This window comes from Azolla caroliniana, unplaced genomic scaffold (assembly GCF_043228905.1).
Source record: "Azolla caroliniana isolate FFs.n. ecotype wild unplaced genomic scaffold, voAzoCaro1.0.p SCAF_8, whole genome shotgun sequence".
Lineage (NCBI taxonomy): Eukaryota > Viridiplantae > Streptophyta > Polypodiopsida > Salviniales > Salviniaceae > Azolla > Azolla caroliniana.
In genome coordinates, this window is record NW_028230443.1 from 820,397 (window position 1) to 842,140 (window position 21,744).

Consider the following 21,744-nt stretch of genomic DNA (forward strand, 5'->3'; position numbering starts at 1 on the left):
ACATCACAATGCATGTGAGCTAACATATATCGATGTGTGCGGTTTTGTACTTATGTGCAACATGTGTAGTATAATGTGTGAAGTGTGAGCCGCCACATTTGTCCCATCTCATGATACATTGGCGTTGCAAAAAGGCCTCATTTATAGAGGAATCTAGTGATCAATCATGAAGCAAGTGTGTTGCATCCCATCTACCAAACCTTTTTATCATATCTTACATCAACCATAACACAAATATTTGCTTTTATGCGCCTTTTGGATCTTTTTGCTTGCTTCCCATACGATTCTAGAAAGTCGATGTGAGGGACTTTTTTGAACCTTAAGCATGAATTCAACAACCCTATCTACAACCATGATCTCAATGGGAAGTGACGCCATCTCAAGGAGAAGGGTGTATGGTGTTTGTTTCTTAACTTGAAAAAACTTCGTAAAAAAATGTTTTTGAACATTTTAAAACTTCCAAGTAGATTTAGGGATGCTACCACCCCATAGGGAAGCATCGGTGTCACATAAGTGTCAAAAAGGTATTTCTTGAGGATCCAACACTTCATATCTCCATGATTACATATGTTCTCAAATGCATAATATGCTCTCTTTCCTACCTCTAAGAGACGTGTAGCATATTCATTCCATCTATGATTTGAAGGAACTTTAAGACCAAGATATTTGAAGCATATTTGGAGGGGTTAAAGTGATCAAGTTAAGACTTTCTTTCCTTGGAGTTGAAATCCAAGGGCTCAAGTTGAGGTGATTGAATGGATAGACCAATCCACCACTAGATTGTGCATCTCCAACCATGAGAGCCTGAGGATGATTAGATGTCGGTGTGAGACAATGAGATAAAAGATCATTTTCTCTTGGTGGGAACCTATTCAAGGACTAAAGGTGTACCTTCCATAATTGCACTTGATGAAAGCATTTTCCCATCGATGGTTTTGACCGATATTGGTTTTCAACATTTGGACAACCAAGATTTCATGTTTTCAAGCAAAGGCAATGTCAATGAAACGAATTATTTCTCTATGATCTAGTAAAGCTAGTGAATTTATTGAGGTAGATACAAAACGAAGGCGTACCTTCTAGGGGATGTAGGCGAATGGTACGAACACAATAAAGGTGGACACCATGAATCATCCGGTTGCATAGCTCCTACTATAACGTTTTCCTGTTAGTAGGAGCTCTGCATTTGTTTTCTTGGTAGATTTGTCATCAATGACCCTTCATTGGGAACTAGGGAATAAGATGGATGGAGTCACCACAATAGAAGCATAGGCCATTTTTTGTCGAAAATCATTAGAACAGATTTGGGGCTTTAGTCAAATGATAAGTTGGATTTGATTGATAAACCTGTGATGGTGCATCCTTTGCCATCAAATTTATCTGGCAGATTGACCTTAGGATCCAGAACATTAGGGGTTTGAAGACACCATCGATAAAGTTACTTGAAGTTTCTACAATGATTCCTAAATGTTTTCATTTTCGATCTAGAAAAGTTGCAAAGTTGTCATAATCTGATTTAGGTTATTAGTGGAGTCGAATGATGAGGCTTAGGAAGGAGAATGTGAACAATCTACTATAATAGCTAGAGCAAAGCAAAAAGGAGACAATGAATGTGAAAGAAAAGACAAGATATTGAGAGAGAGAGAGAGAGAGAGAGAGAGAGAGAGAGAGAATGAATTGTACTTCTGATTCCATAACTGGTGTAATTCACCTTGATTGAGATCAAGATGAACCACCATATTTACACATGTTCTTGAGCATCGCATGTGCATGCATGCTCTAGAAGTTTCTAGAACTTTCCAAAGATTCTAGAATGTATGCTCCGAAAGTTTCCAGAACTTGTGTTAAGTATATGCAACACAAGTTGTGAGCCAACAAGGGACACCAAGCTTGACAAGACATTAGGAAAAAGGGGATAGAGTAAACCCCAATAGGAAGCTTTTAGCCAATGGGCGCCCTAATGTGAAAGGACCCCAACCCTTTGTAAAATGCTATAAAAGTCACCCTTTACTGACTTTGGTCACTATTCTCCGTTCTCGGGCCTATCCTTTGTGTTGTAAGTAGGTATCTTTCCACTCTTTGTAAACTTCATTGGGATGTTATGAAATAGATTTAAAAAGTATTTAACGTGTACATGTAGGTTCATGCTTATTGGAGGTTGTAAACCAATTTTTTGAGGTTTTACAGATGTAGACATGTCAAAGGATCTTGATGGTATAAAATCTACATGCAAGAATGTGTCACTTTGTCTAATACTAAAGTAGATTACATTGCAACAATTAGCGTTAGCAAAGAAATTTCTTGGAATCAAAGATTTCTTTTGGAATTGGGTTTGAAACGACTAATTCATATGATTTTTGGTGATAATCAATTTGTGCAAGAACTCAATAGGTGCAGTATATTTTCAGTGGTAATATTGCTTTGGTGAGATTAGTGATTAGAGTTTTACTCTTGTTTCATCTAATACTCTGGTTTATCTAGAACAACACATTGTTGTACCTTCTATTTCCTGATAGTGGATAGTGTTTTTGGACCTGTTCTTGTTCTGTTTTATCTTATTAGAGAGTTTTTCGCTTAAAAATTGTGGATGCATTATTATTCTTATTCTTGTGTTTGCGTTGTTTATCATAAATAACTGGGATCAAATGATTTTTGTTCCCGAATCAAGCAACATAGTGCTTTGAACATTTCTAACACTAAATGCATGTGGTTGAATGATTTTGAAGATGGTACACAAGCATGAAATGTTATTATAGCAAAGATGCATGGGTTGGGTTGAGTTGCCCTTGATTTAGCCAGCTTCAAGTCTCTATTCATTCGCCATGTGATTACCAATGGGTGACTAGTACTACCACCACAGTTCAAATGGTGATTGGACATCATATTCTAGGACAATTGGCAGCATGGAATGCCATTATGACAAAGTTCAACAAGTGCACTTGGATGTCCTTGCATGTATTGAACATATTGAGAAATGATTTCCATGAGCTAGCGATTTCATGACCATTTAGAAGAAATCAGTGATGTGTGAATACTAAAAATTGATTTCCTATGCTTTTGAATATCAGGCAAGATTTGGCCAAAGCGTCATGGATCAAACCTTCTCCAACATTTGTCGACGAGTATAGATAACATGCAGTCATCAACAATTAAAAAGGCCAACATAAGCTATAACTCTATGCATCACTAATGTAGCAATTGCAATAAACTTCTGTGGTCTTTGGTTTGTAAATTAGCAGATTAACATGCATGCATAATCTACAATGCAATTGCTCAAAACCAGTTCACAAAGCTTGATAAATTTATAGGAAATAAATGGCAAAACAAGTCAATTTCCCTGCAAAAGACATTACAGAGAGCTACCTGCTTTTTTATTCGATGATAGGTTGCATTAAGCTTATGATTTATAAACAGTATAAATATATTTGTACAAGGTGCAGTTTTACACCTATTTCATTATAACTACAGAACGTCAAATCAATTTGTTACTCATAATATACAGACGACAGGTAATAAAAAAATAACATTCACAATACACGTTTTGCACATCTAGTTTACAGAGGCAGGTTGCTCTCACGAAACAGAGCTGAAAGCTCCATTGCAGCTGGATTGGATTTCAGAGCATAATTGTTCTCCTCATTTTTAACTTTGGTCTCAATTTTCCTGAACATGCCTGTAGATGTCACATTATCTGATCTGGTTTGAAGGCCAAGGGCCGTCCAAATGGAGCTTTGGGCAGCAACCCCTGGGTCATCAATTCTTAGGGTTTTAGGCATCAACAGTGGAACACTTTTCTCATTGTCAGATTCAATAGAATCATGTGGCCTCTTCCCGAGTGTATTGTTTCCAAGCGTTTGATCAGCGGCAGCAGCAATAGATGCAGCTGCCAAAGGCATGGCCCAAGCACTATTCCACCATAATGGATGCTGCATAAACGGCCATGAGCATGGATTGCCTATAGATCCAGCCCATGGGGGGGCCTGTGCTATTATGTTGTTTAGGGCCTGCGGATGAGTAGTAGTAAGAGATGCCCATGGAAGCTGAGTTATACAATGTGCTGCATCAGCACTTGAAGCCCATGGAGGCTGTGTGGCAGAGTGTATGGCCTGATGAAGATTTGTGTTGCCCAGTGAGTTGCTTAGCTCTCCTTGCATAACTGCATTGGCAGCAACAACATTTCCCCATGCAAGGTTTGGTGCATATGCCCATGGCCCAGGTATATGAGGGAACGAGGCATTAGATATACATGCCGGCACTGCATCAGCCCTACTTTGCTCAGGCATATATGAGAATGACACACTCGATACACATGTAGGCATTGCATCAGCCTTACCCCTGATACTTTCTACACCACTACTTTCTTTTACTTCATTAGAGTCAAGTACTTCAATCGAGGAATCTTGAATAGGGCGAGGATGCTGCCAAAAGGCAGGATTTTGGGTAGTTTTCCCATCTGGGTGGTTCTGCACATCATAAATGTTTGCATTAACGACCTTCTCGTTGTCAACTGGTCTAGCTGAGTCGACATTCAAGTTGTGGTTAGTCTTTGCGTGGGTGGTGCTAGAGATATCCTGCTTGTATCCTTGAAATCCATCAAATCTATGTGAAACATGTGGTTTTCTTGCATCATCCAGTACAGGGTTTTCTTGGCCAAACGTTAGTATCGTAGTAGTAGCAGATGAAGAATCAGCCGCCCCATGAGCCCGTGAAAACAAGGTGCTTTGGCTGATGGAAGACGCTCCACTACACGAAATGAGATCCTTTGCATCCTCAAGAGAATCTTCTCGTACCGTAATGTTCTCCGACTGATTGAGTGGAATAGAAGGTTTACTCTTCCTTCTGCCCGCTCCAATTGGAACATTCCTTAGATTACCACCAGCTGTCCAATAGCGTTGGCAATTCTTGCAGAAATGTCGAGGTTGGTTCACATTATAGTTGTTGAAGTAGCAAAATTTGGTATCCATGCTTTCACACCGAGGGCATGGGATGAGCTTTTTGGGCTTCTTCAGATCCTCTTCTTCACATGCTACCTTCTCATGAGGAGCATCATCAGGAAGATAAGTAGACGAACTTGTAACCACTACCTCTGTTTCAAGAGTTGGATCATTGGAACCTTCCTTGACTATTGAAGGTGATGGCAGTCTTGAAGGATTGGGATTACGTTTTGGGTCTTCATCATGGCCATCGCTTCTCATCACATCTGGAGCAGAGCTCTCATCTTCAGAAAGAGGGGCCTCTGGGCAAGCATTCTGGAAAGAAATATGGGGGAAGGTCGAGAATCATACATAAGTTTTGCAAAGTTTGCAAAAAATGATCAGAAATAAGATACATACATACATACATATACATATATAGCTACATGTGTCAGGAAAAACAGGGATATGGCGTAGCTCTACATAGACATGGATTGGATGAAAAGAAAATGAAGGCATGAAGAAAATATGATGAGATCAATACCTGATAAGAAGCAGATTCGTATTCTCCCTCCGAAGAGACTGGAATCGTTCTTCCAAAAAGCTTAAAAGCAGGGTCATGAAGTTTTCCGAGGGAGGCATCTTCTGTGATGGAAGACATGGCAGCAGCAGAGAGGAGCCAAGACTGAGAAGAAGAAGAAGAAGAAGAAGAAGAAGAAGGGGATTCCAGAGAGAGAGAGAGAGAGAGAGGGAAGAGGTCTTTGAAGAGCTTTTTTTTCTCTTTTTGATGACCTTTTAACACTTTCCTTTATATTAATAATGCTTTTCATGAGTAGAAAGAATTCAAAGAAAGAAAGAAAGAAGATGAGAGATCACTTTTTCTCTTAGAGAACTAACTGTATGTATACACTATCAATCCAATCTTCTTCTTCTTCTTCTTCTTCTTCTTTTGAATTGATTTCCTTTTTTGATGAAGCAAACAAGACCTTTCCCTTTTTCTTCTTTACTATCCTTTTACTTTTTCCTCATTCCCTTCATATACATATATATATATATATATATATTCTATCACTTTTGAGGTTGTTGTTGGTATGTTGATCATATAAGTTTTGTGCACAAGGTCAACAACTAACATACGCTCTCACCGTTTCGGTTCGCAAAACTATTACTCTCTCGACTTCATCTTTCCTCACTTCTCATGTTTTGCCTCTTTTTTTTTGCTGACATTGCTATGGCCTACAACAACTAATATCTCTTATCTCTAACTTTTGAAACGGAATAGTCATGCCATTCATACATACACAGTATAATACCAACTTGAGGAGTGGGCACAGTCAAGTATGTATTTCTCCCTAGCATGGCTTACTAGTTTACTAATCAAAGCTGCATTTGTGCTTAAGTCGATGCTTTAGGAATTTCTTTCCTGCAGTTTTTTCATCCAATACCAAACCGTATAAAAGGAAACACAACATAGGATATGATAGTTGGACTTTTGTCTTACCTATATATTTATAAACATATAAATGGTTGATTTTAAAAGTTCACATACACATTTTGATATATCCATCTCTTGTGTATAGATTTTGGCACCCACAAGACTCTTATTTATATGATGCTTTTTCCATGTGGATGTGACAGAATCCATCATCCAAAGTTGTGGCTACCAATGCTCCTTCATAAGACCATATCTTTCGTTTGGCTTCACATCTTTTGCGTTGTCTCCTTGCATAAAAGAATCAATCCACTTTTTCAAAACAAATCTTATTTAATGGAGCGCATCCCCCCTTTTATGCTGCATAAAAGCATGCACTTTCCATATGTTAGTTTTCCCTTAGTACTCGTCATCATCCCCACTCAAATATATGTCAAGTGTTTTGTGCTTTTTGCGAAGAAAATATAGCACATAGACCCACCAAAATGCACCACTTGGATATCAATGGAATTCATATACCTCGATATGGTTTTTTCTTGGAGGGAATACACATGTATTTATATTTCTATCATCGATGGAACCAACTTGTTTTGGTTGCCATCAATAGAAGGAAGCAACAAATTGTTATGTATGTTTGAGCAACTATTTGTTCATTAAGGTAATCACACTTTAGATTTGTTGATAATTGTATTTTGTATTTTGATAATTTAGTCTCTTTCAAATTCTTTTTTGTTTTTTATGTTACTCACCTTTTTTTAAGATAAAACGAGACAACACTCTTAAGGTGTAATCTCTTGTTTGGTCTTATAGACCATTTTGGGCTCTTAAAACATGTTAATATATCTTTCTTTATGTGACGACCTGTTGAGTGTAACAAAGAGTGTCATAGGCACTCTTTTTCCCATGTGTCAAAATTGTGAATCCATAAAATACCCCCTCCCCCTTATTTATAATGAGTTGATCCACTTTTTTGTAAGAAGAATAACATTTAACTTCTCTTTACAAAGTGTGCTCTCAAAAATGAAAGTGTAAAAGGAATAATAATTTGTTGACACTTTCATCCCATTTTTATTATAATACATGAGAGTTGCTTTTAGAACGTAAAACAGTTAAATAAAAAACTATGCTCACAACGGTGAGCATCAACATGGCGATATCTATTGTATGTATGCTCAATGTTTGAGTATGTTTCCACATGCATGAATATTTCATTTGCATACATTGGTTACAGATACGTCCAGGTTGTAATATGTGTACAACCTCGAAACATAATGAAAATATAAAAATGTCAAGGGTAGAGGGTTCAATTTTGTCATCAATGAGAGAAATTGTCCTTATCTTCCTTTTTTACTTGTGCCGACACCTCTCCATGATCAAATTAAACATCATAAAATTTGTAAAAAATGCTAACGTGTTAGGGCAAGGAATTCCAAATTTGCAAGAAAATAAATAAATAAATGTAACATCGGTGTGCAGAGTTTGAAATGAGTCTCTAATTGACGTAATTAAGTACACAAATCTGAAGTTAGTTGAGTCATGCAAAAGCAAGAAAATATCCTTTGCATAGTTAATCCATGTATTTCTTTTTCTATAAATCCATGTGCATGTAGTATGTACACACATATTTAGTACCAAATGCATGCCAAAAGATTACCACTTTTAAGATTTATGGATATTTGGAATTAAAGATAATTCACAAACTTCATTTAAGAGATAAGATATAATTTGAATATAACCTCAATCTTCACTTGAAGATGAATTTTACCTAGAGACAACACTACTACTTTAAACCTTGGATTGTGGAAAATGGTTTAATCCAAGGATACTAAGCATTAATAACCTGTGATTCAAGAAAAAGTGAACCTCTTAGAGCCATTAATCTTGATCACCTTCAGCAAAACATGGCTCATCTTTCCCAATTATTTGCAAGATTGCGGTGTTGGGAAAGTCTTTGGTAATTCATGTGGGGTCTTCATCAAACCCCAACCACAACTAATAGTCCATGATAACACGTGTTTTACGATGATTGAAAATGGCACACTAGATTTTCTAGAGAAACATCATCCAACATATGCGTTTACTAGCTAAAGCAACCATTGCTAGCAAATAGATGAGTGTTCAATGATCTATGCGCCATCATATCGAGGACACTACATATGAAGGGAAATGGAAAAGTGTCACAAATAGTGTTTGTTTTGAGTTTCTAATCATTTAGAAGGATATGTATATTCTTGCTGTTCTTTTGAATGTATACTATCAAACCTAGCCACATGGACTATTTTTTACTAAGTGAATAAGTTGACTTGATTGAAGCAACTTATCGATTTTCTCCTCAACAAGGGTTGCATAATTTAGTTTCATGCATTAACAACATCCTCGGATCAAAATGGGACCAACCTTTAGATTGAGGGGGGATTGGGGGAAATTAGGTATGGTTGGGATATGGAGGTTGCTGCCACTCTACCAACGTGATCTTTGTTGATCATTGGTTGTGATCAAATTGAGGTTGCAATGACTTATTGTCAATTTTCTACAGCACTCATTTGCTAATTTGTAGTGGGTGGACAATTGATTTGTTGTCTACAACAATGACGGCTAACAACTAGTTATCTATAGTGGCAGTAGATCTACTATTTGTAATCCCTTTTCAAAATAGTCAAACCTTTAGTTTTGTTTCTCATATCAAACTCTCCCCCCATACATTTACTTGGCATGATGATTATGCATTAATATGCCAATTCAAGCAGTAGTTTAATGTATCAATCCATTTATAAAAAGCCTGCTCAAATTCTTCGCAGTATACAATTTGAGATATTCAGCCAGTAATCAGATATTGATCTTGTGCTTGTTTCCCTTAACAGTACTCCTTTTTCTATCCTCAAAACTATAACAATCTTAGTAGCTAATGGCTTTGATTCATATGTTACAGTTGTATAAAAAATAACACTTCACAAAATGCGTTCAAAAAGTTCATAATTAAGGACAACTAGAAGGTAAGCCAAAACACAAAATAAAAAGCTACAATAAATTCATCATGTAATGACCAATATTTTATATAAATTCATCTATTTTCTATTATTATTCTATTGAATCAATTCTGACATGAAAGCACCCTTTATTGTACACAGTTTTACCTTTGTGGATTGCAGAACCAACTCTTGGTCTGTAGTTTAGACTTGTAAAGTGATATAAAGACAAATCATGATTGTATACAGTAGGTTTAGTTATTCATAGAATAATTTACATGTCCTGAGCATGAATTACTTTATTGTGTATGAAAGGACACAAAGTGACAAACTCCATCTATTGTGAGGAAGCTGTATGTTTGGTTCTACAAATGTTACCAGATATTCCCAAGTACTTCAATCTATATATAAATTTATCCTATGAGCTGATAGCAAAACAACTTTTGTAAAACAGTCTTTTGGAAAGAGACTCTTTTCATATAATTCAAATCTGTTGTGTAGAATAACCACATTTTATGATGCAACACGTCAGAACAAGTCCAATCTAATGTTGAGTATAAATTTTGAACCTAGCCAACAGTTTCTTCAGACTTTTAAGGTATAGAATTGCCATAGAAAATACAATCTTAATTTAATCATCAAACACAAGCTACAATACAACAGATATTGAACTTGGGTTCTCTTAATTTGATGAATTAGGCGCTCTGATGTAACCATCCCACCAAGCCAGGAACCAGACAACAATGATGATGATGCCCTATGGAAAACATGATCATGCAACCATGATAACTCTGAATTGTGAGTACAGTGATATCATATAGAGAATTTGATCATACTATGTCTTACGCTATACAAACACAGGTATTAGTTAAATGCAAAAAGGTGATGTCGCCAAGGCAAGTATATTACAGGAGTTCCACAAGCAGCATCCTTTCATTACTCTACGGATTGTTGATTAAATTCTTCAAATAGGTAAAAGGGAGGAAAATCTCTATTTAAAACAGCCCATGGAATGAATTTGGTTAAAAAATTGCATTTAGCAGTCATATAACATGAACATTCAATCTTTTACTGCGAACAATTTGAAAATACAATAAAAAACGTCCAAATAAAATATGCAAAATTGATTAAAAGAGAGCTCCCTGCCCTCTTCCTCACCCCCTTCTTTTTTCTAATAATTAACTTAACCCAGTGGACCCTCACCCCCTCTCTTTTCTTCTCATAATTAACTTACCCTAGTGATAAGTTATTAGACTAAGAATACAAGACCTTGGGTTCAAGACCTGACTTCCACACATCTTTATTAGATCATATATTTTTCGAAGCTTACTAGATGCCACTGCGGAATGTAGGGGGTTGAATGAATGACCTTTTGCTCTCTCTCTCTCTCTCTCTCTCTCACACACACACAAACTGATCTCCACATAGTTTGCATCTCTCTCCCCAATAAGCATGAAGAGGAATACAAAATGAATCATAACTATTTTCCACCTATGCATTGTTTAGCTCACTAGGAAAGCAATTGGAAAACATGGAAACCTTTTTACAGATTAAGATTGTGGAGCCAGGAGCCAGGCACGGCTCAACATCCACCACCATGTTTGACTTCTAAATATAAGTGAACTTTTCTTCCTAATAATTCCCTCAGCTCCTCACATGCCTTGATTCCAATATCTCTGTCAGAATTGAAGACGTTTCAATACATCCAATTTGTATGAAAATAAACATTGTTGTCATATCTTATATCTTCAAATTACCTTATTGTGGAACCACCTTTGCCAACAAGAATTTTGCATTGCCCCTTCTTTGGTAGGTAAAAGTGTTGCTCAATTCTCAGAGAACCATCCTCCAGCTCATCCCAATCAATAAGTTGATGGTCTAAAATATACGGTATTTCCTAAACAATGTAGTGACCCGACCATTAGTCGAAACAAAGTCGGATAATTCTTGATAGATACCTAGAAATATTTACCTCATGAACACGATCCAACAATTGTTCACGTACAACCTCCATAGAAAGTATCTTTACAGTTTCCTCATTGAGAGGATTTGGCTCTTCTTCCCACGGCCTCAAAACAGCCTGTAACAAGTTAATATTCATACATCAAATCCTACGAGTATATTATTTTTGCATAACATGTAGAGAGAAATTGGTAGGAAATTAATCTCCCGTAAAGTACATGTAATACTGACCATGAAAATTTCTAGGCAACTAAACACTGTAAGAAGATTTTGCAGGTTTACTAACATCATTTGAATTTTCCAGAAAAAACTTAACAAAATGACGTGACCATTTTTTACATCTTCCTTGATAACACCCTCACATTTAAATAGCTCAAGAATTTGGCACCTTGTTATAAAGCTGAAATTTGAATTTGTATGTAAAATAAGGCATCGTATGAGCATGAATAAGGAGCCGAAAATTACCTGATCCATTAGGTAGTTGACAATGTCCTTCACACCCGAGCCTGTTAACGCTGAGACCATGAATATGCTGCATCAATGGAAAGGAAGTTACCCTGCTGGGTTTTCAGAGTATCTGAGCACGAAGAAGTGATGTTCTCATCTCACCTTTCATAGCCAAGCAGCTTCTCAAACTGTTGAGCAAGAGGCAATAAATCCTTTTTATTCTCAACAATATCAACCTTATTCAACACCAGAATTCTCTTTGGATCTGGATTCTCCTCCTTCCCTAACCTTTCTACTAAACGTAAAATTCGTTTGTCTTCCCTGTCAAGAAAACAAATTATTACTTTGTAATAAAACCGTAAGATTTTAACCCAATCTTCATGTAAACTTCAAGAATAAAATCTCTAATTGTAACTAGAAATTAAGCAATCTTTAACCCCTTTTTTCTTTTCGATCACTCCAAAGCTACAAAAGTAAAATTGGTGATCATCGGTCAGCTGGGCCATATCAAATAAATTAGAATCATCAAACAGATTTATATAAGATCAACATATGTCTTCATTTCAACAGATTGAAACTATTAGCCTGTTTACAAATGTATACTCGTTATGAAGTATGTTTTTCTGTGTTGAAATTCTATCCTTCATGATGGAACATTATTCTCCTCACCTAAAATAACGGCAGTATTGCAAGAACAAGAAGCATCAATTGTAGTGCTCATAAAAATGAGGGATTGTCAAATATTCAATCAGGAGTTTTCTATTTAGACTTGGCAATATAATACGTAGTTTTGATAATTGGAAACTGATGCCACATCATACAATGCGAGATCGTTTGAACCTTGTGTGTGAATTCTACATCATATACATAATATCTCTCAAACGTCTTTCATTGTTTTGGCATGAAAGAGGGAATTTTTTATTGGATAATCAAGATATTTGAAACAGTTGGGCAACTTCTCTTACCTCACAAGCCTAGCAAGAGTGGAAAATGAACCACAAATTTCATATCCCCTATATAAATATCTGTTGGATTCCATATTTTGATACAAAGAAGGTAACAAGCTTCATACCCCTATATTCACCAAGTTCTCCACAAGGTTCCTTGAAAAGATGTCCTGCCTTTTATAAAGAAGATTGTAATTTCAGAAGTTTCCCCATTTGTAGGTATGCAGTAATACTTTGTTTAGCTTCAATTTTTGAACATGATGATTCATTGTATTTGAAAATTATGTTCACAAGGTTACTTGAAAAGTTCTCCTGCCTTTGTTGCAATCCACTGTGATTCCTCAAGGTTTTTCCATTTGCTAAGCCGCTGTAATATCTCGTTTTTCTTGAATTTTCAAAGATGATGTTTCATCACGATGCAATTAATAATGTTTGTATCTCTATGTGAAGCTTCATCAGAACAGACCCATTCCACGATCAGAAAAAAAGGTTATGATAATAAAAGTTCATTTCATACAATTCACATTATCTCCTCAGATCTGTGATTTAAAAACAACTATAATAGAAATAGAAAAACCTATAGATACGAAACAAACAGATAAATTAGAAAAACTCACTTGTGAATTTGACGATATGCATCCACAAGGACCAGGATAACTTCACAGTGAGAAAACAACTGCCATGCACTTTCAGATCTCCTTCTAATATCAGTCTTTGACGGCCTTCCTAAGATATCCAAGACCAACCCTGGTGTATCATACAATAACTGCATATAGCCAGCAAAAAACTAATATACCATATACTGTACCAATAGAATCTTCTAAATTATTCTACAGTCAAAAGGATTTATACAATTTGTGTGTCTCCTTTCGTCATAATCCCAAGTATTTCACTGAGAGTGGTGTTCCGTTTCCGGGAGACAGCTGCAACTTTGGTGCCCACCTGTCATACATGATTTGAGTAGAGGAATTTCACTTAGCAGGAGTATATGCTAATGTAGGTCTATGTGCATGCATTAAATGCAGAAGATATCTGTTCATTCATTCATTCACTCAGTCGTACATATCACCAAATCTACAAATTTATTTACAATCACAGAGAGCACACCATGAAGTTTGTGAGAGATGACTTGCCAGCATTAACAGCCCCAATAATCCCCACTCTAAGAGACCGTTGTTTCTCTTCTGGCACCATCCCATCCTCTTCTTCATCAGGCTCATCTAAAGCAGCTTTAATCAATTCATCGGCCATTGATCTTCTAGCTTTCTCCTTCTCTTTATCTGAAAGCTTATTAAAGGAATCCTTCTCTATCACTCTCAGTACTTCCAGTGGTGTAATGACTTGGCCGTCTTCATCTTCTGAATCACTGTATTCTTGTAGAATTTCACTGCGATGGCCACTACATCCATTGCGTTCATCAAAAAGTTCAGAATCTGTGAAAGACGTACTATCACCTTCACTGCTGCTATCCATATTTTGACATCCTGATTGATCACCCAGCTGAAACTGACCCTTTGAGAAATACCTTACTCTAAAACCAAGAACCTGCATTGACACAGAGACACAAAAAATCATTTGCTTTAACGAAATATATTCGGTTGATTATGAAACCTTCTGTTGAGAAAAGGATTAACTCTAGCCCATATATTGTTTCGCATATCTGGAGATTTGGGACATAATACACACTTATGCTGCAAAGTTTGAGTACAGACACAAAAAGCAGACTTCTTGTCTGTTGAAAGGATATTTTACATAAACATAATCTAGCCGAGGTCCACAACTACTGTCTTTTTAAACTATCAACAATATACTCAGAGAATCTACCTAAGATACAGTGTTTTTTGCTTATTTCAAACATTGAAAGCAGACTTATTATTCTTTTCATATGGAATAATATTTTACAAAAACTAAAATGAAAGGAATCTGCGTATCTAGGCCCATTTTATTCTTCCCGATGGATAGTATACTCAAGGATTCTAATCATTTTCAGTCTCCTTGGGCCATGTCTTGGTAGAAAATGATGTTCTACGTCAACAACGTCAATCGGGAAAATAGACTCTATATTTATCTGTATGTTGCGTTGTGCGTTTACAGGATGAGAAAGTGTGCTCCTACCGTATCCTAGTTCAGTAAATGCATCAAACAGGCTTTTTTCCTGTCCAAGTGTACATTAGAGGACAACAAAAAAGCAGAAAATGATTTATTCCATGTCTTCAATACTTGATGAGAAAAATGGAAGTACCTTAGAAAGGAGACATAAAGACACAGAGGAATGGTGGTAGTGAGGATAGAAGACGTTGAATGGAGACTGTGCAGAAAACTCCCTCTGTGCGTAGCGGCTTCTTGAGGAAACCTTCTGAAACCGGTACGAAGGCGTCGCAAGAACGCGTCCTAAACGACGACGAAGAAGAAGAAGAAGAAGCATACTGAATGAAGCTATGGCAGGATGGAAGGTGCTTCTCAGTTTTTCTGCACGACGAGGCTCGCTCTAACGAAAGCGTAGATCGATCATAAGTCAAAAATGTAATAATGATAATAATAATAGGGCATTTGTCTGAGGGTTCAACTCAGAGGTTTATGGCATTATACATACTGATACATACATACATATGCATGCTTCAATTTGACTGATTTGATGACTTCAAAACCACATTTTATCTGATTACAGAGCAAATAGGCACGAAAAAGAATCCATGTTGATGTTCTGTGTTAATGTGTTTGCTAATGAGGTAGTTAATTGTTTCCATTCAGTATGTTACGTCTTTGTTTAATCTCTGTTAATAATCACGTTAAGCGTTAGAGCAAGGTTAGCATTAGAGTTCACCCACTGAACTAGCTAATTCGTTGATGAGCTCAAGGGAGATTGACGCTCTTGTGCACACAATTCACCGTGTCAACGGTGTTGATCCATCCAAACCTCGTTACAACAAATGATGAGGTTAATATTCTCTTCATTTGTTATGCTATAGGAGACACCTTATTTCTTAGTTCCAATGCTCATTTATATGAAATTAGTCATACCAATTATCGTTGGAGTTGGTAGAGGTTCAAATAGTATTTCACTCGAGAACCTAAATTTCCAAACATAATTGCAAGCAAACCTTAAAATGTTCTTAAAGGACATGAAAGACTATGCCACATGATTGTTGTTTTGCAAGTTTCTCCTTTGAATTCCAAGGGCTAGTGCAACTTTTTTGTTATCCCATTTCAACCATGTGAAGTGTTGGTCTCTTTGCATCAAGTTTATATACACTCTCGACTTGTTTCACTGAGTGTAAGAACCTACAGTAAGTAACGAACATGTCTCTTGCTCCTTTTGGGTGCATAGGAGGTCTATGACGACAAAAGGCAACATGGCCAATAATCATGGTTGTTATCCCAAAGTTCAAGGATCTCTCTTAGGCAATCTTTCATTTTGTTATTTCATCTTCTTTATTTCTTAAACCCTATGTAATAGGGTTGATATTTGTGAAAGCTTACTAGTTTGTATTTCCTCAAGGACGGTTATGAATCTTTTAATTGAAAATTTGAAAATTTTAAGCAAAATTCTACACAAAATTCATTTTTCAACTAAAACAATCTAAGCATCAAAATACAATTTCTTTTAAAGTTGAAATTTACAAGCAATAGAATTTGAACCCTCAATTGAAATTTACGGGCAATGCTCGCCCAAAAGCCAAGGACCTAAGGATGACACATGGGTCTAAAGAGGAAGAAAAGGCCGATGGACAAAGCCAAGGACCTTATCAGAACAAAGCTAGGAGCCTAAGGTCGAAGCCAAAAGGCCTAGGGACAATGGTTATGACTATAAATAATTGAAACATAAGGAAGAAGGAAAAAGAAATGAAGGGAGGCCAGAAATGAAAATGATCAAAAAACATAATTAAAACTTCCAAGGAAAAGGGAGGAGGAAGATAGGTGGGCATAGAAAAGAGAGAGAGATGGATGTAGCTCAGTTCGCAAGGTTGCCCAATGGAGACCATGTGGTCATGAGTTCAACCCCTACATTCCATAGTGGCATCTAGTGAAATAGAAAGAGCATCCAAATTGTTGTAGCTCAATTGGTAAGGTTGTTCAACCCCCATATGAAACTAGTAAAAAACATAGATGGTATAATAAAGAGGTGTGAAAGTCAAGCCTTAAACCCAAGGCCCTTACAACCTCAGACTAGGGTAAGCTAATTGCAATAAAGAGATGAAGGATGAAACTAGGAAAAAACATAGATGGTATAATAAAGAGGTGTGAAAGCCAAGCCTTAAACCCAAGGCCCTAACAACCTCGCACTAGGGTAAGCTAATTGCAATAAAGAGACAAAGGATGAGTAGCATGCAATGGGGAGAAGAAGGGCAATTGTCAAACCCATCTTCCTTGGTGCAAAACCCCAATATTCCCACTCACATTTAACATGCACAGTAATAACTTTGTGGCACCCATCAAGATGTTTTGTGCCATGCACTGGATCATTGGGCTTCACAATGGTGTTTCAACTTGGTCACTTTTGTGTAATCATCACTCTCCCTACACTTTGGAAATGACTTGTTTCAACAAATTTTCGTCATCCCTACATTTCAATGACTCGCCAGTTTACCAATTGTTTGAATTTAATGATTGTGATGATTCGTCAATTTTGACAAATCATCATTGTCCCTACATCTCAATGATACATCATCCCACAAACTAGGATCCCACAATTCAACAAAAGTCTTAAACAAACGAAAATGGATAGATTGCGGTCCAAGAAATACAACTAGGATCACATTAAAGGAGAGATAACCTTTGCCAAGCTCTAGCCTCCTCTTACATTATGAGACCTAGTTTACTAAGTAGGAACAAAAGTCTGAAACATCATACCTAGTCAACGAAGAGACCTCTCATCAATAGGGAGATATAGAGTTACAACATACTACCAAAATCCAATTTGTAGCACGGTTGGTTCCTCGAGAACCACAACTTGTTGACATGGACAAAGTCACATTATGCTAATCAATTTAGTCATTAGTGGGTATAGTAAATAATACAGTGATAAGAACACACCAATATACCACATCAACCACCACATTCTCTAGAGTTGATAATAAATATATGCCATTAGCAAGATGGTACCCAAATACCTAGGGCAAAGGGACACTCACGTCAATCACATAGAGACTTTAAATAGTTTCTTTAGGCTTATGAACTTGACGATAATGTTATGGGAGAGGCAACTTTAAAACTTACACTTGATGACCAAGTAGGGAAACGGTACCTTCCTCAAGTAGCACTATAATATCTCACAATGATGAAAGAAGAATTCCTAAAGAACGTTTCAAAAAAAGGGGTTAAACAAAATGTAGTTCATCAAGTTGGGTTGATTAATTTAGGCTCGAACCAAAAGAGATATACAATTAGAGCTATGGACTATTTAGGACTTGAACCTGCGACCATTAGATTAAAAACCCAATGCTCTACCAACTAAGCTATACACCCAAATGTATTGTATTACTATTACTAATTACAAGATAGATTGTGTGTGGTAATTGAACGAACTATTACATGAGATGGCTGAACGCTAAACATTTCACTCAAAAGGATGCTAGAAACCTTCAATGATTCATTTATGAACATGTTATTATTTAATTTGGGTGTCCACTTGAGGTCTTAAGTGATTGCATGTGACATTTCATGAATGATGTGGTAGCACACCTTATGGAGGACCTAATGGTTACTTGGTGCAAAAGCATCCCATAGTATTTTTGAGGTATAATGGCCAAGCTAAAAGCTTGAAGAAGATGTTGTGCAACTTACTTATCACAAAGATTATGTGTCTCAATAAACCTGGCCATAACAACCACATGCAACCTTGTGGACATTTCAAGTGTCTTACAATGTTGCCACCAAACACACACCCTTCCATCTCATTGATAGGCAAGAGCTTGTCATGCACGTTGAATTCTGGCAAGGTAACTCCCTCTCTAGTCTTGTCCATGAAGTTGAAAAACACATGGAGACTTATGCATATTGTCTTTCCAAGAATTGATAAATGCATCGTAAGTCTTGGAGTTGCAACAAGATCAAGGACAAAGACATGGAGGAAGGTAGTATTTTCCTCATGTTTTCTACCAAAAGATTTATAAAAGACTTTGGAACTCTAATTCTGGGGTCTCGCCTTGAGTTGGCCACCTCATTTGGAGCCCAACCTTGCACTAGATCTCATACCCATAGTTTTGGATATGCTAATCCATGAGGCCCTAGAAAAGGACATTGCACCAATATGTTTGTGTCAATCAACGTCCAAATCCTAGTGTGGTTCCTAAAAGGACTCTCCATCAAGCATGGTGGAATGTATGAGACACCATGTTTGAAGGCCCACATAAAGGATCATTAACTACATGGTGAATCCAAAAGAACAAATAACGACGATCCAAGGGTGGCACAAAGACAATAAATTAATTTGGCTACTCCAAAATGTGGAATTGTATGTAGCTCAAACCAAGCCCACAAACATAGTCCAACTCGAAAAAATATTGTTAAAGTTATACATGCACAATTGATAGGGCAAGATCTCATGTTGTCTGCGGATTTCCACGTGGATGTGTTGAAATGGGGCAGAACCACAAGGGGCTCGGACCAAGGAGCTGGTGAGAGTAGGAAGGTTGTCTGGATCGGTTCTCGGATGTTGGACGATGAGCACACGGACTCGGAGACGCGTATCGTTCCGGACCAGATGTCAGTTGGCAACGATGAGCTCTTGACCTCACTCACTCGGACACATAACACGACAGGAATAGATTAGAGACGAGAACATGGGGAAAACCCAAAACACACAGAGAGACTCAACGAACTAATTATTAACAAAGAAAAAGGAAAAGATTACAATCGATCGCAATCGGCAAAAGAGCTTCGAGCTCGCTATAAACACACACCCAGACACTAGCGAGCCTCCAAACGGGAGCACACAGGCTACCAGTGCGAAACAGAGGTCTCACAACCCCCTTGCAACACAACGACAAGGAAAACCGGAAAACAGAGAATAGGAAGGAAGCCTACAGAGTTCAGTCCGGTAGCACTTTGTTCTCCAAAACATGGATCCCTCAAATAGTCTCAAACCTCCCCTTTTATAGACAAGGGGAAGTCATTACATCATGAGTAAAGACAACATCTGTCGTCACAGATTTCCTCCTACTAAACTAATTTTTTATTCCTCTCTTTCATGGGACATTAAAGTACCCATCAAATCCTACTTAGCTAGTACTTATCAGTCCTATGTTATTTACGTATGTTTGTACATAAGGACATTCTCGTGTGCATCCTTGTAGCCGGATTTCCCCACAACAAAACACCCTCTAAAAAACCAAGGGTGGTTAGTCACCCATAAACATTGATGAAGTTCATGGTTTGAGTATCACCGTTTTATAAGCTTACGAAAATGTAATACATTTGATCACATTCTAGTTTTCTTTCCCCACATTGTCAATCTAGACCTATCACTCCACATATTTCTCTCATAGCCACTATATGCATCACAACACAAAAGTTCAGTAGTAAAATTCTTCGACAAGAAGAGCCAAAAATCCAATCCATGCATACAAAAGCATGTATTTTGCTTCAATCCAATTAAAGTTGAGGGTTATAATCAAATCCATCAAATTACCTATCTCCATGATGAGATGCTTGTAGAGCTATATTGACATAGATAGATAGAGTACAAAAAAAGTCAACATATTGGAATTTTTATGAATTGTGAGTAAGTTGATGAAACATGTAGAAATGGGGAAGGTTTGGATCTCAATGGTTTTATCCATAATTGGAACATTACATTGATGATTATATCAAAGAGACAGAAAAAGAGGGAGATAAGATTAGTTCAATTGGTAGGCTAATAAATATACTTGCTTACATTCTTTGGATTGTTCAAAGTCTTTAAAGCCTTGAATCCGTTGGATTTATTGGAGTTCTTGAAGGAGCACATTGAAGTGTTAAACATCACTCACACGCACGAAGTGATTGTAACACACTTTGTTCATGAAGTGATCACATAAATATGATTAGGTTCAAGAACATATCGTACTCAATTCAAATCAATATCCTCATATGTTGATGTCCTCTATATCATCTACACATAAGTAGGCATTTGTACGTCATTTGCATTGGTAAATGTTTATGACTTTGACATACGTGTAAAGTAAAACTTGGAAAAAGGTTGAAACAATTTCTAAAAGGGTCATAATGGGCACAAGAAGTCTCGTTTTCCACCATTGACAATGTTCACTTAACTCCCATCAATGCCAAAGATTAAGTCATGCTAGAATTGGTCTGCCCAATACCACTAAGGTCTCTCTCGAAACAATGCAATAAGCGTCTTCTCCAATCAACACGTGCACCATGGGAAGTTATTGTAGTGAAGTTGTACAATCCGAGAGAGTTGAAAGACATCGATTGGCCTTATCCAACAATGGTCATCCTCTCCCGTTGTTGAGTTAGTGGGCCTCCACATAAGATGGAACTATTGAGTCCCTTCTACGATTCATATATAAAATTCGCTGGTGTAAAATTTTATAACTAATGGTTAGAGTTTTGTTTTTTGGGAAAAAGAAGAAAAAGGGTCATAATGCTTTTGAAGGGGTATCCAATGTGCAATGTAAAAGAGGGTGGTACCAATTCCAAGGCAATTATCTGTCACCCAACATTCACAATGCTAGATAAAAGGTCCAAAGCCGTGTCCTTTTTACTCAGTGCCATAAATAATATGTATCGATCACATACATAGACCTAAGAAAAGAACGAAATGATTCTTTGACTAGAGAGTCTTAAAAATGGACATATAATCTCAAAGAAATAACCTTGCCCCTTGAACACATTACCAATCCCTAGAGAGCCAATGGTTGCTGGTTCACATGTTTAGATACGTTGCCACTCTAACATTATCGAGTAGTACATGGGTGGAATTTATGACCCTTTTATGCTACAGTGTAAAATACTACTATAGAGGTACCATAGATATATATATATATATATATATATATATATATATATATATATATATATATATATGTATATATGCTATAGAAGAGACGGATTGTTTAGCATATCTATAGAGT

At 36.9% G+C, this 21,744-nt stretch overlaps 2 protein-coding genes across 2 annotated transcripts; both read right to left on the bottom strand.

Moving 5' to 3' along the window:
• Positions 1–3,463: 3,463 nt before the first annotated feature.
• LOC147860668 (cyclic dof factor 3-like) lies at positions 3,464–5,657 on the bottom strand. Its single transcript, XM_087323735.1, has 2 exons — positions 5,458–5,657; positions 3,464–5,249 (listed from the first exon to the last, which is right to left on the bottom strand). Exons 1-2 carry the CDS (start codon positions 5,572–5,574, stop codon positions 3,555–3,557), a joined length of 1,812 nt encoding a protein of 603 aa, XP_087179861.1. The 5' UTR covers positions 5,575–5,657; the 3' UTR covers positions 3,464–3,554.
• A 5,113-nt stretch (positions 5,658–10,770) lies between these two features.
• On the bottom strand, positions 10,771–15,131 carry LOC147860669 (GTP-binding family protein). Its single transcript, XM_087323916.1, has 9 exons — positions 14,910–15,131; positions 13,775–14,212; positions 13,520–13,609; positions 13,285–13,433; positions 11,883–12,041; positions 11,739–11,805; positions 11,284–11,391; positions 11,069–11,208; positions 10,771–10,987 (listed from the first exon to the last, which is right to left on the bottom strand). Exons 1-9 carry the CDS (start codon positions 15,090–15,092, stop codon positions 10,894–10,896), a joined length of 1,428 nt encoding a protein of 475 aa, XP_087180042.1. The 5' UTR covers positions 15,093–15,131; the 3' UTR covers positions 10,771–10,893.
• Between the last annotated feature and the right edge of the window lie 6,613 nt (positions 15,132–21,744).

What these genes read in the sequence shown, in the direction of transcription:
- LOC147860668 (XM_087323735.1), bottom strand. Translation starts at nt 5,574, where the DNA reads ATGTCTTCCATCACAGAAGATGCCTCCCTCGGAAAACTTCATGACCCT. An exon ending in ACGAATCTGCTTCTTATCAG is followed by an intron (nt 5,250 to 5,457) that starts GTATTGATCTCA and finishes ATTTCTTTCCAG; the next exon opens with AATGCTTGCCCAGAGGCCCC.
- LOC147860669 (XM_087323916.1), bottom strand. Translation starts at nt 15,092, where the DNA reads ATGCTTCTTCTTCTTCTTCTTCGTCGTCGTTTAGGACGCGTTCTTGCG. An exon ending in CATCTCTCACAAACTTCATG is followed by an intron (nt 13,610 to 13,774) that starts GTGTGCTCTCTG and finishes CATGTATGACAG; the next exon opens with GTGGGCACCAAAGTTGCAGC. An exon ending in TCAACTACCTAATGGATCAG is followed by an intron (nt 11,392 to 11,738) that starts GTAATTTTCGGC and finishes AACTTGTTACAG; the next exon opens with GCTGTTTTGAGGCCGTGGGA.